Genomic DNA, 17,879 nt, shown 5'->3' with positions numbered 1-17,879 from the left:
TCTTCCGTTCTTCAACTCGTCTCCAAAGCACTCATCTCATCCTCCTCCTTCCTGTGCTCTCTCCATAACTCAGCAGCCAGTCTTCTCACCTCCTGGGTATTGTCAGACCCCCAAGCTTGAAAGAACTCACATTTCTTATTTCAAATATTTATTTCTCATATCCCCTTCATCTTCCCCTTTGGGCAGAGCTGCCCTGGCCTGGGATAGCACAGTACGGAGTTGTCTCAAAGCTGCCAAGCAATATCCAATGTCATCCTGCTTACTTCTCCCAGTCAGAATATGAGCCACGGATTCCACAGCTCTGGCTGGGGTCCTCTCGGTCAAAGTAACCCCCTGGACAAAATGGCTGCCTCCCCTCCCTGAAGGGCCCCCCGAAGGGAGCTGAGAACACCCTGCCTGAGCTCAGAGCCTCGGACACAGTCAGAACCATCTGGCAGAACTCCTGAGTTAGGTCTGACTCTATGTCACCATTGATCATCAGGCATAGGGTGAAGGTGTTGCCAAACAGAGCATTGACCAAGCCATTGCAAACAAGAGGGGGTGGATGAGGTCAGAGGTGGGATTTTGTCATTGACTGGAAGCACATTAGAGGTTGATTTTGTCCCCTTGGCCTTCCTCACCTCTTTTCTGTGTTTACCCTTTCTCTGTCCCTGCTCTTTCACTGATTTACCCACACTCTCAAGTCCTTCCCCAGAATCCTTGACTTCGATATCTGCGATGACCACAATTCGACTTTGACTCTTTCTTCACAACTGGATGAACATGCCCCTTCTGTCCTTCATCATCTGTCTTCACTGCTTCTCTTGTACTGCTCCCTTCCTGTCCTGCGGCATCATCTCCTCCTCCAGTAGCTCCATCTGGGCTTTCCCCCTCCTGGTGCTGCTCCCACTAGGGTTTCCACAGGGGGACCAGAGCCCCTACAGCCCCACCCTTCACCAGATTTCTGAACTTCTCCTGGCTGCTCAACAGGTCCCACAGTGCCTCTTCTGAGAAAGCATCGATATTCAGCCCAGAGAGCCTGTCAGAAAGTCCAGCTCCTCACTCTCTTCAGTCCCCTTCTCCATGTCTGCAGCGACTGTCTCCAATATTTGCAGCAACCACCTGCACTGCTTCTTCATCCTCGTCTCCTAACTATTTGAGTTTGGTTAAAATGTCCTTAATCTCCTCCACACCCACTTCCCTAGATGACTGAAGTTCTGCTAAACTGGAGAGGAGCTCTATAACCTGTGCTCTTTCCTTTGTCTCCTCACTACCTCCCATTTCTTCAACAGCCTTTAAAACACTCCATCCCTCCCTCTTCCCCATGTTTCAGCCTAAGCAGAATATCCTGCATCTTCTTCCTCCCCCCACTCTCTGTATCTCCCATGTGTTCAGCTTCTGTAAAATAAATTCCTTATAGAATTCCTCTGAGCACACGGAATGATTTGTAGTTCGGTAGTATTCCAGTCCACAGTTGGGTTCATTGTATTGTGGACAGGTATAGCAAGAGGGTTTGGATAAGCACAGCCTGCACACTTTGCTTTGTGGTATCTGTATGATCAGCATCTCCATTCTCTTTCCCTGCAGCTGGTGTCAGAAAATCACTGTTATTGGTGATTACTCTGGCAGGAAGTTCCATCTCTAGTGATAGTATCAGACTCCGTGTCAGTCCATTCGGTGCTGATCCCTTGGTCCAATGTCAGTCAGTAATTTCCTCACGGATGGAGGGATTCTCTGTCTAAGTATTGGATTCATTATTTTGGGTGGGTAAATGAGTTTCTAATTCTGATTGCATGCGGATGTCATAATGTTGAGTGAAACGATGAACGTCCAATTTGCCTGGAAGGAAAGATATTTTTGCATCCGAGTTCACTTACAGCATTCAACGTGAGAGACAACTTGGTTCACTGGGGCCGTACCTTAAGTATCAGTACATCGTCAGACACATGCAAATTCCGATATGGTACAGTAATTCTAATTAGCTCTGCGTTTTATCAACCTCAAACTGTCAAATAATTAAAAGTGTGAGACTTAACTTTGGAGAAACTCCTACCCTAAATGGTTTCTGAGTTTGTCGCATATCCGTCGTAAAACGATCGCAAAAGCAACTAACTGGCAGACATGGAAGATGCATTATGAAATGGGGTGCGTTTCAGTCACAAGCTGTGTTTCCTTTAACTTGTCAACATTTAGAAAGTTTGCATACAAAATAGATACGGTAATTGCCTGCTAGTGTGCGTTTCCATTCAACTATCTTGGGTTGATAAACTGCTGGACATAATGACGTTACATCTATATAAAACTTTTTTTTTTCTCGCAAAAACCTAGTTTCGAATGACAAGTATTTCCATCACCCATTTAGGAAGATTCCCCATTAATAAATTGGCGCCAGCGTGTATGCCCTCACACCTGTGTTTCATGTCTCTGGTAGCCCACCTAAACCAGCATGGATATAATAATATTTCCCATATTTTTCATGTCAACGATCGCCATGAGTCCACTCTATGGTAAAATTTGCACTCCTGTAGATCTTAAATAATTGCATGGTAACTTTTCAGCCAACCAGAAGAGGCCAAGCAATTCAGGCATTCTTGAAAGTCAAAATATATTTTTATAGTTTCACATGTTTATTTGCAAGCATTAGGCATTTTTAATTAAATGTGGAATTGAGTTTATAGTGATATCACGTGCTCCACGTACCTTCAAATGTCGGCAATAATTACTATTCGGAAAACACATTTCATCATTTGTCGCAATAAGAAAGTTGGACAAAATAATAATTCACCTGTCGAACGGATAAAAATATTATCGATCTTCAGAAAACTATCTGCAGTTCCCATGAGCATTGCAAGGATTTTTTTGTTTTGTTTTTGACATTGCTTTTTTCGAATAAACATGTGCCAATGGAAACCTGCCTACATAAACATCACAGTATCGTTCGAGATACTTCCCTCAAGTATAATTTCCTATATATATATATACACACCATGAACAGCCAAGAAAAATGTGTAATACACCAAATCGTAAATTAATTTTTCAGTATTGACTATACCACAAACAGGTAATGGTGATATTTTATTGCAATAAAACGCAGCCCCCCCCCCCCCCCCAATAGGAAATGGCCATTTTATAATTCAACTTTCAAGTATGCTTATCAGCTGAGCATAAAGTGTTCCATACAAATATAATTGACATGGAGCACATCTACATAAATAAACAACTGTCTCTTTATTATCTATTCTATTTCAATACAGGATTCATTTCAAATTGTTGGGTTTCATGTAGAAAAGTATGCACTCTTCTTCTCTGACAACTGTTCTGCAACAGTTTACCCCCTCGCCAGCGGTCCAGTTAGAATCCTTTCTCCACCAGCCACTCCTTCAGCTCTGTATCAAAGTGACCTTTGACCCGAAGTGTCATGGTCACCTCATTGACCTGTGTTGGCAGGGCTTTGCCAGTAAGCTGTTGCAGGTACTCCTTAACATCCTTCTCAAGAGCCTGACGGGAGAAAGTAGCACCATTAATTAGGAGGAAACAATTGCATATTGACAGGAAAACATAACATTCAACCCAGGTTTTGCTAGATAAATATAAAGCTCTTATACTTCCAGTCAGTCATCCATACTGATTTGCAATTCCGCCAAAGTTACAAAAATGTTTTGACAGAAGAACCATAGAAATTCTGTCTCGCTCACCCAGATGTCCCCTTCAACCTTGCGTACAAGGGTTGTCTTGCGGCTGCCATGGGTGAGGTCTGTGTAGACAGGAACATTGTGCATTCGGGAGCGACGGATCATGTACGGCAAAGCAGGAGGTACCTCTATACAATTTTGGGTTAAAGGGGGTAAGGAAAAGATGGAAAAACATTTGAGGTTAACCATAAAGTAAATGTCACCTGCTAGGTTAGTCTTTGATCATGACTTAGTTCCATTACACATAAGAGTCATTGGACAAAGGCGTCTTCTGTATATGGGATGGGATGGGGGTGTTAAGAGTCCCGACGCTCAGTCTGAACATTAACATGAATCACTAGCGGTATGGTTTTGGAAGCATAAGGACCTTCTTTCATTTCACCGAAAAATATACTGTCGGCTGCAACTGGCCATATTTGCACGTTTACAGAGCTTGATTACGGAAAACAGACGGAAGACAGTTGACTACCTATGCTAATTAGCTATCAATCTCCGGTGTCAAGCTTTACCTGATGGAGGAGTCCAGCCAGATGGGGAAGGGCCGTCATGTTTAGGGGGAATGGGCACTCGTGAAGGTGGGATCAGTCGTTCCACAAATTTGTATTCTTCTGTAGATTGTAATATCCCAGTATTTGCTTCTCCAACTGAGCTACACAATGTCTGTTTTTGAAAGGGGAAGAGACAGGGAGAAATGTATTACTGCATACCCATGATAACTCATTAATGGAAAAAAAAACAATCCATCCCAATTCCACACATTACGCATTGCTTGACATTGACACGAGCTAGCTAGCATCCTTGATTTCATGCTAGCTAACGTTTGTTACTTCGATTTGACCAACATTTCGGCCATGTAAATATATTTTTTATTAATATATTGATATCAAATAGCCAACTCACTCGTAACCCTATCGTAGTATTTGGAATCCTTGTCGTGTGATCGTAAAGATTTAAACTTGCCCTAAATCTTCTGCATAACATTGCGGATCTGTGTATGAAGGGAAGCGACATGTTTCTTTTGACCACCACACGTGGGCGGGATCAGAGAATACAACGTCATAGGTATGCGCAGTTAAATACGTCCTTTTCATTCGTAAACTGTGTTCGAATACTCATACTAGCAGTACTATTTGTGACGTAAATTGAGTATATAGTATGCTTATTGGTGATAGGATGGATATAGTTCGCATGCCACAAGTTATCGATGTCCAACGAGAGCAGATACGAATTCGTTGCTTTAACTAATTATGACAAATGTTAAGAAAATGTTGAACAATGTAATACAGTAAATTACGTTACACGTTATGTTGGCTGACAATTTGTAAGCTACGCTATCCTTAGGAACCGCATAGCATGTCATTACAGCAGTATGTACCGGGTATGTTAGCTACCTACTGTAACGTTAGTTGGCTACTAGTACATCGAACTTGCCAGTGTATTTACTTTATGCTATCTAACTAACTACCCAACATTTATTGACTTGATTATTCACATCATTCATAGGAACAACTGATGAATTTACAAACGCTCAACACCGTTTGGATGTGGTAGGCTGTCATTGTAAATAAGAATTTGTTCTTAACTGACTTGCCTAGTTAAATAAAAAAAATACATGTAAAAAACTAAATGTGGCCCGCATCAGTAAAAGTCGGCAAGAAGAATCCAGCAACACGGTTACAGTCACCAATGCTCTGCATAAACTGCCTAACCAGCTCTGCTAGGGTGATTCAAATGATCAGAGTGAACTATTCTCTCATTTGTGTTTGGAAGTAGCTAGCCAGTTAGCTTGGGTGCCTGACTGCCATTGTGAGGTCAGAATGCTAGGAACAACCCTACTCCTCCGCCAGAGCATCCAGTGTGCGCTCTGAACACTCAAGAACGAAATCTTTGAATTTGTGAATTAGCGTACTCTGGCTCTCCAGGTTGAATTTACAAGTAGTTTGCATAGCAACAGCATCAACTTCCGGTAGACAGGCAAAGCACACTCAACTGAAAGGATACCGTTCTTTACAGTATACTAAAATGAACTTATAGTATGTAGTATACAGTATGTTATTATGGGTATTTGAACACAGCTTTAGTCAAGACCATAAAGATAGAGGACTCATATTTGTATCTGTGCCACTATAGCATCTGTGACAGCAATTGAGGCTATCTTAATTTTAAAGTTGTTCATTTTCTTCTTCACGATTGGCTCATCCCTTCTTATGACCCAGTTGGACATGACTCGGTCAGGGTCACCAGGTGGGATCAGCCAATGAAGTTGGAAGTCCCACCTAGTTGACTACATTAAAATCTGCCTGTGTTAAAATGGTGGATGCCCTCAATGGTGTTGCCCATGCTAATATGGCCTTTTGGTCCAGATGACAGGTGGCACGCTTGCTGACCTGCAACTTTTTGGTGAGATATAAAATACATTTAAACTCTGTGTTGTAACATACACTACATGACCGAAAGTATGTGAACACCTGCTTGTCATGGGCTTTAACATGGAGTTGGTCCCTCCTTTGCTGCTATAGCAGCCTCCACTCTTCTTGTATCCTGTGCACGTGACAAATATACTTTGATTTGACTAGCCAGAGTCTCTTGATATTTCCTGTCGACTTAAATGTCAACAAGGACAACTTCTTAATAGGCGATATTTAAAATATCATGAAACTTGAGTCCCTTTGTTATTAGTACACTGTACAAAGTATGTGGATTGAGCTATTTTAGTCACACTCATTGCTGACAGGTGTATAAAATCGATCACACAGCCATGCCATTTCCATAGACACACACTGGCAGTAGAATGGCCTTACTGAAGAGCTCAGTGACTTTCAAAGTGGCACCATCATAGGCTGCCACCTTTCCAACAAGTCAGTTCATCAAATTTCTGCCCTGCCAGAGCTGCCCCGGTCAACTCTAAGTGCTGTTATTGTGAAGTGGAAACGTCTAGGAGCAACAACGGCCCACCTTTGTCATCGTTAGCAACCCTAACTACGGAGATCCAAACTGCCTCTGGAAGCAAGGTCAGCACAATGACTGTTAGTCGGGAGCTTTATGAAATTGGTTTCCATGGCAGAGCAGCCGCACACAAGCCTAAGATCACCATGTGCAATGCTAAGTGTTGGCTGGAGTGTTGTAAAGCTCACTGCCATTGGACTCTGGAGTAGAGGAAACGCGTTCTCTGGAGGGATGAATCACTCTTCACCTTCTGGCAGTCTGTCGGACTAATCTGAGTTTGGAGGATGCCAGGAGAACGCTACCTGCACCAATGCATAGTGCCAATTGTACAGTTTGGAGGAGGAATAATGGTCAGGGGCTGTTTTTCATGGTTCAGGCTAAGCCCCTTAGTTCCAGTGAAAGGAAAAATCTCAATGCTACAGCATACAATGACATTCTAGAAGATTCGGTGCTTCCAACTTTATGGCGACAGTTTGGGGAAGGCCCTTTCCTGCTTCAGCATTACACTGCCCCCCATGAACAAAGCAAGGTCCATACAGAAATGGTTTGTCGAGGTCGGTGTGGAAGAACTTGACTGGCCTGCACAGAGCCCTGACCTCAACCCCATCGAACACCGTTGTGATGAATTGGAACGCCGACTGCGAGCCAGGCCTAATCACCCAACATCAGTGCCCAACCTCGCTAATGCTCTTGTGGCTGAATGGAAGCAAGTCCCCGCAGCAATGTTCCAACATCTAATTGGAAGTCTTCCCACAAGAGTGGAGGCTGTTAAAGCAGCAAAGGGGGAACCAACTCCATATTAATGCCCATGATTTTGGAATGAGATGTTAGACGAGCAGGTGTCCACATACTTTTGCTTATGTAGTGTAACTTGTTACTTCAATACATTTATATTATATTAATATTTGCACATAAAGGAGTTTCCACCTCCATTTCTAGAATAATACACTTTACAGACATAAAAAGATCCCATCGTGTCAAACAAACAAATTGTCTGTCGGCATTTATATAATTGTACCAGCATTTCATGTTTCCATCAGCCCGGTCGCAACTTTTTCCATGCATCAGCGAAGTCATCCGCATTAAATGGTTGGATGGAAAACTGGTTATTGAAAGGTATTCAGCTCTTTATTTTCTTCCCTTCTCCCCAATTTTGAGGAATTGGAAGGACTGTCCTGTGATAACCAGGTGGTGTGCCCCTGCAGGGCAATGCTGTGTTCAGCCAGTCTGCACTGGAGTTCAGCACACTTGAGGTTACCCCCAGACTATTGGGAGGCAAGTCATCAATAATTAAATCTAGTCCTTAATTGAAACAATAACCAAATGGTCACCCCAGCTCTGTTTCGGTTCAAAGCTGAGGGATGTGCCTGGAGAATTGTAACCACTCTCAAATTCATTGACAGCTATGGATGCAAGAACTGACTATCTACAGTATGATGTAAAAATGATCGTTTTAACCATGTTTTGAGGCTATACAGTGTTTGTTTACAAACATTGGAATAAAAAAAAGCTTACATTTTGGGTACTGATGGGGTAGGAGTTGAACGATGTTCAAGAAGCACTGCAACCTGATCTCAGAGTATTTCGTATTATTCTGTACGTAAATCCAAGACACTCCATTTAGTATGTTATGTGTTAATTTGTGGATGTTCATCACCCATTTTGTATGATATATATATATATGTATATATATATTTTTTTTTTTTAACTAGGCAAGTCAGTTAAGAACAAATTCTTATTTACAATGACGGCCTACCGGGGAGCAGTGTGTTAACTGCCTTGTTCAGGGGCAGAACGACAGATTTTTACCTTGTCAGCTCGAGGATTTGATCTAGCAACCTTTCGGTTACTGGCCCAATACTCTAACCAATTGGCTACCGACCTACGAATTACAAATCTTATTATATGTTACGAATTTGCAAAACATATTATATGATACAAATTCTAACTAGATGGCTAAGTTTAGCTTGGCTAGGGGTTAGTGTTAAGTTTAGTAGTTAGGTTAAAGGGTTCGGCCACCCATCCACCTTGACAAACCACCATACTTTAGTTTTTGCCTTTAGTAACCATCGATCTTATGTAACCATACTAAATGTAATATATCATACTAATTTGAATGTCCCAGATTTATAGTTACTATGTTACATCTAGTCTGAGACCAGGCTGGGCATTTTATAAGTTGTATTTCTTATCATTCATTTAAAAGTTACAAAAATAATTATGTAGCAACTAAGGATCTAGCTTTTAGAACATTGCTGTAAATACCTGAAATTATTCAGGTCTGATTCATTTATTTGTGTACCATTATTTCAAGAGATTATTTGGAGGGGCTTACTTTGATTCATCTTTCCCATTTCCTTTTCCTATCCCAGTCCAAGCTCCTTGGCCAGAGCATGGAATGTCAGGGGACCTACTCCCAAGGTGGGATTTTGTGTTTAATAGAAATTAAATGAACTACTAAAATGAATGTGGCATATTCTACATGACTTGCATTTCTGGCAAGTTTGCTTTGAAGACGCCACACTTCTGACCCTTTGTTTTTAACCATTCTCACAGGTGGACAAGCAGGAGAAGAATTAAGACTGGTAGGCTAAAACAAAGATTCAATATAACAGGCGCTTTCTGAATGTGGTACCAAAATTAAGCAAGGAGGGACCAAACACCAACTCATCAAACTATTTCCCCCAAAGCCTGTCTGCTGTGTCTCACCAGTCGAACATTGACATGACCATTCACACATGTGAGCAATGGACTTGGACCAGGTTCTGTCATTTGGAATTACATTTGGAATTGGGCTGATATTCACTGTGATTAAATATAATAAAACTCAGTGAGGAAAGAAAGTGGTACTCTGCACCGATTTGATGGTTCTATTGCATTGGGAAAATTGAGCAGTTGTATGACAGGCTGTCCTTCTGGTCGTGGTTAAGAACCAGTGATGAAATGGACTCTGGCATGAACACAAGGTAGTTCAAATGCACATTCTCAATTTATTTAATGTATTGGACAACGTTTACAAGTCACACTGACAGATGATATGAGAATAGTCTTTGGCCTTATCTCAACCAGTATGCCAAGATCACTCTTTTCTGCTAAAGTGATCTTGGATATGACCATGGTTCCATATCTAACAGGGAGGATGGATTATACTTCAACACCTTCAAAAAACATATCTGACAGTAGGGCATCATCACGTCTTCCTGTGTGATTTCCTGACTGGATCAGATATGACAACAATTCTCCAAGCAGCCAAACCCGAAACAAAAATATTGAGTTATGACTGCACCTCCAACACAAAGGCCGTGTTCTTACTCTTAATACTCTCTGTCATGTTTCAAGCATTTCCCATAGAGGTTGTCCCACCTTGGCGCATCACCTTTCGAGCGGCTAGGAACACATACAGTGGCTTGCGAAAGTATTCACCCCCTTGGCATTTGTCCTATTTAGTTGCCTTACAACCTGAAATTAAAATGTATTTTTCGGGGGTTTGTATAATTTGATTTACACAACATGCTTACCACTGAAGATGCAAAATATTTTTTATTGTGAAACAAACAAGAAATAAGACAAAAAAACAGAAAACTTCAGCCAAAAGGCTCAATTTTAGTCTCATCTGACCAGAGTACCTTCTTCCATATGTTTGGGGAGTCTCCCACATGCCTTTTGGTGAACACCAAACATGTTTGCTTATTTTTTTCTGGACACTCTCTCTGACCACTCCGAGCCCAGCTCTGTGGAGTGTACGGCTTAAAGTGGTCCTATGGACAGATACTCCAATCTCCGCTGTGGAGCTTTGCAGCTCCTTCAGGGTTATCGTTCTACCTGTCCCAAACCTGCTGTTTTCAACTCTCTAGAGACAGCAGGAGCGGTAGTGATACTCTCAATGATTGGCTATGAAAAGCCAACTGACATTTACCCTGAGGTGCTGACTTCTTGCACCCTCGACAACTACTGTGATTATTATTATTTGACCATGCTGGTCATTTATGAACATTTGAACAGCTTGGCCATGTTCTGTTATAATATCCACCCAGCACAGCCAGAAGAGGACTGGCCACCCCTCACAGCCTGGTTCCTCTCTAGGTTTCTTCCTAGGTTTTGGCCTTTCTAGGGAGTTTTTCCTAGCCACCGTGCTTCTACACCTGCATTGCTTGCTTTCCCCGTGGGGGAAAGATTCTATTGGGGAAAGGTTCCTGTGGGGGTTGCTATGGAAGCCAATAAGGGGAGTGAGGTGTGTGTGTGTGTGTGTGTGCTCAAACACACATGCATGTGCAGGTCTGGGAGAGGAAGTGTGTCCATCTGATGAATGGGAATGTGCCTGAACTCAATTTTATACACTAATTGTAGTCTCACTTATTCATTTCTAATGACCTGTCATTTTTGACCAGGAACACCACAGATGTACAAAAGATAAATAAACACCCCAAATTTTATGAAAATCATCAAAATGTATTTTGTGTGATCAGATGCCCTGTGTGGACAAAGTCATGAAACCTTATGACAGTCAGATTAAATGAACTACATTTTTCAGAGAGAAAATTTGGAAATCAGTCCAATTCGACCGGAACACAGCAGGAGGGTTAATAGGCGAGGTTTATGACTTTGTGGCTGTGGTAAATAGTGACGACCCAACCTCTTCGACCAGAGTTTTGAAACGTTTCTCAAACCGGAAATGGATGCAACCGGTAAAACGGACCCATTTTTCTTCAAGTGTAATGGCGAACTACACACAAAAAAATTGTATTGTCGCCACCCACTGGACGGGGGTGAAACATTTTAAAATAAAAAGTCAATTCCAAAAGGGGGAAGACAAAGGTTACAATAATCAACACAAATGACACCATTTTTTATAGTATGCAGTACCAGTCAAAAGTTTGGACACGTACTCATTCAAGGGTTTTTCTTTATTTGTACTATTATGTCCAAACCTTTGACTGGTACTGTATATTCTCGCTCCTTCAGTCATTCGAAACTTCAAATTCCCTGCTCAGGCTCTGGGGCCTGAGAGGGTGGTCTAGTGGTTGTGCAGGCCAGGTCATCTGCTGCAACACTGCATCACTCTCCTTCTTGGTCAAATAGCCTTTACAGAGCCTGGAGGTGTGTTGTGTCATTGTCCTGTTGAAAAACAAATGATAGTCTCACTAAGTGCAAACCAGATGGGATGGCGTATCGCTGCAGAATTCTGTGGCAGCAATGCTGGTTAAGTGTGCCTTGAATTCTAAATAAATCACTGACAGTGTCACCAGCAAAGCACCCACACGCCATCACACCTCCTCCTCCATGCTTCACAGTGAGAATTACACATGCAGAGATCATCCGTTCACCTACTCTGCGTCTCACAAAGACACACGGCGGTTGGAACTGCAATGAAAGTCTGTCCTTTGGTCTGATGTGTCAAATTTGAGATTTTTGGTTTTTACCGCAGTGTCTTTGTGAGATGCAGAGTAGGTGAATGGATGATCCCTGCATGTGTGGTTCCCACCGTGAAGCACGGGAGGAGGAGGTGTGGGGGTGCTTTGCTGGTGAGACTGTCAATAATTAATTTAGAATTCCAGGCACACTTAACCAGCATGGATACCACAAGATTCTGCAGCAATAGGCCATCCCATCTGGTTTGCGCACAGTGGGGCTATCATTTGTTTTTCAATAGGACAATGACCCAACACACGTCTAGGCTGTGTAAGGGCTATTTGACAAAGAAGGAGAGTGATGGAGTGCTGCATCAGATGACCGGCCTCCACAATCACCCGACCTCAACCCAATTGAGATGGTTTGGGATGAGCTGGCCCGCAGAGTGAAGGAAAAGCAGCCAACAAGTGCTCAGAATATGTGGATAACTCAGAATAACTCTTTCAAGACTGTTGGAAAAGCATTCCAGGTGAAGCTTGTTGAGTGAATGCCAAAAGTGTGCAAAGCTGTCATCAAGGCAAAGGCTGGCTATTTTTGGAGAATCTAAAATTGAAAAAATATTCAGATTTGTTTAACACTTTTTTGTTTGCTACATGATTCCATATGTGTTTTTGTCATAGTTTTGATGTCTTCACTATTATTCTACACTTTAGAAAATAGTCCAAATAAAGAAAAATCCTTGAATGATTAGGCGTTTCCAAAATTTTACTGATCAATTTTATGTCATTTTAAGGGATATAAAATTTGCTTTTCTTTCAAAAACAAGGACATTTCTAAGTGACCCTAACCTTTTGAACGGTAGTGTGAATATAAATGAGAAATGCCATGTTGGCAGTGGTACAATATAGTAGTATCCGAAAAACTACATTGTTTTCCAAGTATAACATTTTTGAGGAAAGCTGCCAACATGGCAACCCTGAATCTACCTTTCTTTGTGCAGCTTTTTTTAGGTGAGTAATGCACTTAATTGTGCAGTTTCTACCACCAGGTGTCAGTCAAGTAGCGTCTTCATTGTCATATACTGTTGTTCTAGTTGACTATTTCTATAGAAAATCACCTGTGTGCACATTGGCAGAAAGAGTGTGTGTGTGTGAGAGAGAGAGAGAGAGAGAGAGAGTCACAGTGTGTGGGTGTGTATTGAGTGTTGATTCTGTAAGTGCTGATAATATCTATTCATCAGTGTCAGGTAGAGTGCAAAGAGAGAGCGCTGTCAGGGTTGAGTGCCAGCTAATTATATAGTGGAACTCAGTCCTACTGTGATATTATGCACCAAAATGGGCACCTAACTCTGCTCGAATGGATGACTAAAATGGACACCTAACTCTGCAAGAGTGGATGACATTGGGCAATTCTAAAACCAGAGAACACGCTGAAACATTTTTAGTAGGCTACTGTTTGAAGGTGGTTCACTGATAATACACTTTGTCTTAGATTTTTATGCACAATTTACACACATAAGATATCTGATGTCTTACAGATCTGCTTTTCCTTGATTGAGTAAAATATAAATACACTTTTATGAAAAATCCATAGTGCTTTCTAAGATAATTAAATGAAACAAATGTATGTCTCAAGACAGTTTTCAAAACCCAGTCCTTTTTACTTTGTCGTTCTTTTCCTAAATATTTGTTAGCCCTAGGCATAACACTCTGACCTTTTAGAATTATCCCACTGTCCACAGATGTCAATTCAACGTCTATTCGACGTTGGTTCAACGTAATTTCATTTTAATGATGTGGAAACGACGTAGATTCAACCGGTGTGCCCAGTGAGATGTGTAACACAACAGCACATCCCATTACCCCTCTTTCTTTCTCCCTCCTTCCCTTTCTCCTTGATAGCTCAGTCAATAACGACACTTCTATCCACCCCTATCCCCACCCTGTCCCATCCTCCATCCGTTTCCTTTCAGATTGCAACTGTAACGCTTGCAGATGCCCGTTCCCGTTGCCGTGACAACGTGTTTTCCGAAGGTGCTATGTGCTTCAGCGTGAACATCCATGTGTACATTCTTTGTTTGCTTGGGGCTTATTAAATCCCGTACCACTCTGTTTGCATGGTTCATTTTGTTCTAGTACATTTTTGTCAGAAAGTGTCATAGTATTCTATAATATTAATAGTCATGTGTTTGTGCATCACTCAAAAACAGAATCTGTAGCATTCCTCACACCAACATGTGGTCCCTATTCCCCAGCTTTTTCAGTGTTATATTTCACAGCATGACACAGCAGCAAAGAGATGAGACTAAGAGCGAGGGAAGACCTGTCTTTTGTTGTTTTCAACTATGTTTGTCATGAACTGCGACACCTACAACCTGTTCATTTATGGATCTGGGCTCTCCTCAGAATGCATTTTAAGGTGCAAGTTGGGCATCAAAACAAAGCAGGTGTGTGTGTTTGAGAGAGAGAGAGAGAAATACAGTGAGAGAGAAATAGAGAGAGAGAAGGGGGGAGGGTATACATTGTGTTCATTCGCCTATACCTTTATTGACATATTAGCGTGCATGTGCCTTTTACTGTGAGATTTAGTAGAAAATAAGCCCCAGTGTAGAAGTCTTGCTTCTTCAATTGTATGTTGCAGATTGGGCTGCAGATTGGGGAAATCTATTTGTGAGTTAGCCATAGCCTTATCGCTGCCCAAAAAAAGGAAGACATGCAGATGTTATGCATAGGTTGCGTTTCTTATTCAGAGAGCCAGGCTTGTCTCCAGCCATATGGACTCACTGGGAACATACTACATGACACACGGACATATTCCGTTTACTGAGTCTTGTATCCACCAGTTCAGTCCATTCATCTCACACATGCATGCTCATAGATTGCATGCAGTCTAAATATAGGCTGTCACGTCATGCCAGATCCTCAACTGACACAACCCAAATGGAGAGTATTTAATACTCTCGTTTGTCTTTTCAGTCCATATGCCCAGTTGTTTAATAATCCCATCCAGATTCCCCTGTCTCGCTCACCCAGCTATCTCCAAATCACCCTCTTTTTTTCCCCTAATACCCAGTATTTCATCACTCTATCCATTTCCCCATCTCTCCTTCCCTTCCAGCTAAGGTATTTTCTTATTTCTGGCCAGGTATAATTATCTGAAATCTTCTCTAATGTATAATTCATATCTCTCCCCAATGCCCCTCCCTGCTCTCTGGCTCTCTACCTTAGCTTGTGGAAATTACTTCCAAATATAGGTGATGGGTTCACTTCTAGAAACCCAAGAATTTTGTAAAGTATTAATTACCCTCTTTGTCAACTATACATCAGTGGGCGTTACATACCACCAATTACTTACACTGTTCCCTGCATGCGTGGACACACTATGTCTAAGTCCTAACATTGCTTGATGTCTTGCTTACACTTCATAAGGAGGCGAGTACAGTATATGCACCAAGTAGACATCCTAGTGAATAAACGAACAGAGTATTTTTAATTTGTTCTGGGTGTTATTCTGTGTGTGTGTGCGTGCGTGCGTGCATGCGTGCGTGCGTGCGCATATGCCAATCACGTACTTTATGTTTCAAACATATTTATTGTAACCAGTTTCCATGGAAACATCTCCCTGGAGGCAGAGAGAAGGGAGAGTGTGCAGTGACAGAGTTGAGAAAATGATTATTGCAGAGGGGGCAAAAAAAGGAAGAGCCTTAGAATGAATTAAAGATGTGGTATTAGTATCTGAGAAGGGGGGGGGGGGGGTTGCATTTATGTGAATCCTTACGTACACATGTGTTGTGTATATAATACGACTTGTGTGTGTGATGTAGTGAGATGTTTTGCTGTGTGTCTGAGTTTAATAAGGATACGATTTGATCTATTTTCTATATCGTGTATATGCCTCTACTTCTACCATTCATTCCACTTAAGTGTTCTATGTGTTTCCATAGTTAATTTATTCTCCAAGCTTTAGCACACGCTTAGCAGAGTTTTGAGAAAGAGCAATAGAGTGAGGAAAATATAGTTTCCTACTGACTCACCCTAACTCAATTTGGTTGCCATGGTGACACCGGAACATGAGATTCACTCTATGTCAGGTTGTCTGTCTCTACCGCTCCAACTCTCCCTCACCCACTCTGCCCACAGCCCCTCCAACCCCCATAATTAACACACTCACTTCCTCCATCATACTTGTTCTCTCGTAGATGTACAATCCTGAGCTGTTGTTTATTGTATTCTTCTCGTGGTGTGTGCCTTGTACTCTATGTTCCCTCCAGTCCATAGCAGACGGAATTTCTTGGGATAGAGACATAAAAGGTATGGCCTTCAGAATTCAAACCTGTGTAACCTTTAACTACACATAACGTATTGGCTCCTTCCGCTGCACTATACTTTCCCTTCTTCCAATTTTCTCTTGATCACCTGTTACTTACAGCTGAGACAAAATCAAACATTGAATTTCCATCACTTGCATTTTTAACTATAAACACCCAGTGCACCACTACCAGATCACCGAATCAAATTATTAACAAATATACAGTACCAGTCAAATGTTTGGACACACTTACTCATTCAAAGGTTTTTCTTAATTTTTACTATTTTCTACATTGTAGAATAATAGTGAAGACATCAAAACTATGAAATAACACAAATGGAATCATGTAGTAACCAGTGTTAAATCAAAATAAATGTTATTTGAGATTCTTCAATGTAGCCACCCTTTGCCTTGATGACAGTTTTGCACACTCTTGGCATTCTCTCAACCAGCTTCATGAGGTAGTCACCTGGAATGCATTTCAATTAACAGGTGTGCGTTGTTAAAAGTTAAATTGTGTAATTTCTTTCCTTCTTAATGCGTTTGAGCCAATCAGTTGTGTTGTAACAAGATAGGGGTGGTATACAGAAGAGAGCCCGATTTGGTAAAATACCAAGTCCATATTATGGCAAGAACAGCTCAAATTAGCAAAGAGAAACGACAGTCCATCATTACTTTGAGACATGAAGTGACCAAAAAAGGGTTTAACAAATTAAAATATATTTGAGATTCTTCAAAGTAGCCACCATTTGCCTTGATGACAGCTTTGCACACTCTTGGCATTCTCTCAAACAGCTTTATCTAGAATTCTTTCCCAACTGTCTTGAAGACGTCCCACCCCACATATGCTGATCACTTGTTGGCTGCTTTTCCTTCACTCTGTGGTCCAACTCATCCCAAACCATCTCAATTGGGTTGAGGTCGGGTGATTGTGGAGGCCAGGTCATCTGATGCAGGACTTAAGTGTGCCTTGAATTCTAAATAAATCACTGACAGTCTCACCAGCAAAGCACCTCCATACCCCCACACCTCCTCCTCTATGCTTCACAGTGAGAATTACACATGCAGAGATCATCCGTTCACCTACTCTGTGTCTCACAAAGATATGCCGGTTGGAACCAAAAATCTCAAATGTGGACTCATCAGACCAAAGGACAGATTTCCACCGGTCTTATGTCCATTACTCGTATTTCTTGGCCCAAGCAAGTCTCTTCTTATAATTGTTGTATTTTAGTAGTGGTTTCTTTGCAGAAGTTCGACCATGAAGACACTATAGAGGGTAGTGCGTCCTGGCCAGTACATCACTGGGGCTAAGCTACCTGCCATCCAGGACCTGTACACCAGGCGGTGTCAGGAAGACCTTCAAAATGTCAAAGACCCCAACCACTCCAGTCATAGACTGTTCTCTCTACTACCGCATGGCAAGCGGTACCGGAGTGCCTAGTCTAGGACAAAAAGGCTTCTCAACAGTTTTTACCCCCAAGCCATAAGACTCCTGAACAGGTCATCACATGGCTAACCGGACTATTTTAATTGTGTGTGTCCCCCAGCCCCTCTCTTTACACGGCTGCTACTCTCTGTTTATCATATATGCATAGTCACTTT

The 17,879-nt window shown here is 41.8% G+C and overlaps 1 protein-coding gene and 1 pseudogene across 1 annotated transcript; both read right to left on the bottom strand.

Moving 5' to 3' along the window:
- Positions 1-11: 11 nt before the first annotated feature.
- Positions 12-1,734, bottom strand: LOC139419238 (zinc finger HIT domain-containing protein 2-like; annotated as a pseudogene).
- Positions 1,735-2,587: 853 nt separating this feature from the next.
- Positions 2,588-4,753, bottom strand: LOC139419577 (mitochondrial ribosomal protein L49). The gene is made up of 4 exons (XM_071169548.1): positions 4,572-4,753; positions 4,181-4,331; positions 3,675-3,799; positions 2,588-3,477 (listed from the first exon to the last, which is right to left on the bottom strand). The coding sequence occupies exons 1-4, from the start codon at positions 4,680-4,682 to the stop codon at positions 3,331-3,333; spliced, it is 534 nt and encodes a 177-aa protein (XP_071025649.1). The 5' UTR covers positions 4,683-4,753; the 3' UTR covers positions 2,588-3,330.
- Between the last annotated feature and the right edge of the window lie 13,126 nt (positions 4,754-17,879).

Source organism: Oncorhynchus clarkii, chromosome 10, assembly GCF_045791955.1.
Source record: "Oncorhynchus clarkii lewisi isolate Uvic-CL-2024 chromosome 10, UVic_Ocla_1.0, whole genome shotgun sequence".
Lineage (NCBI taxonomy): Eukaryota > Metazoa > Chordata > Actinopteri > Salmoniformes > Salmonidae > Oncorhynchus > Oncorhynchus clarkii.
The sequence above is the reverse complement of the archived record's forward strand: the minus strand, read 5'-3'. Positions and strand labels throughout refer to the sequence as shown.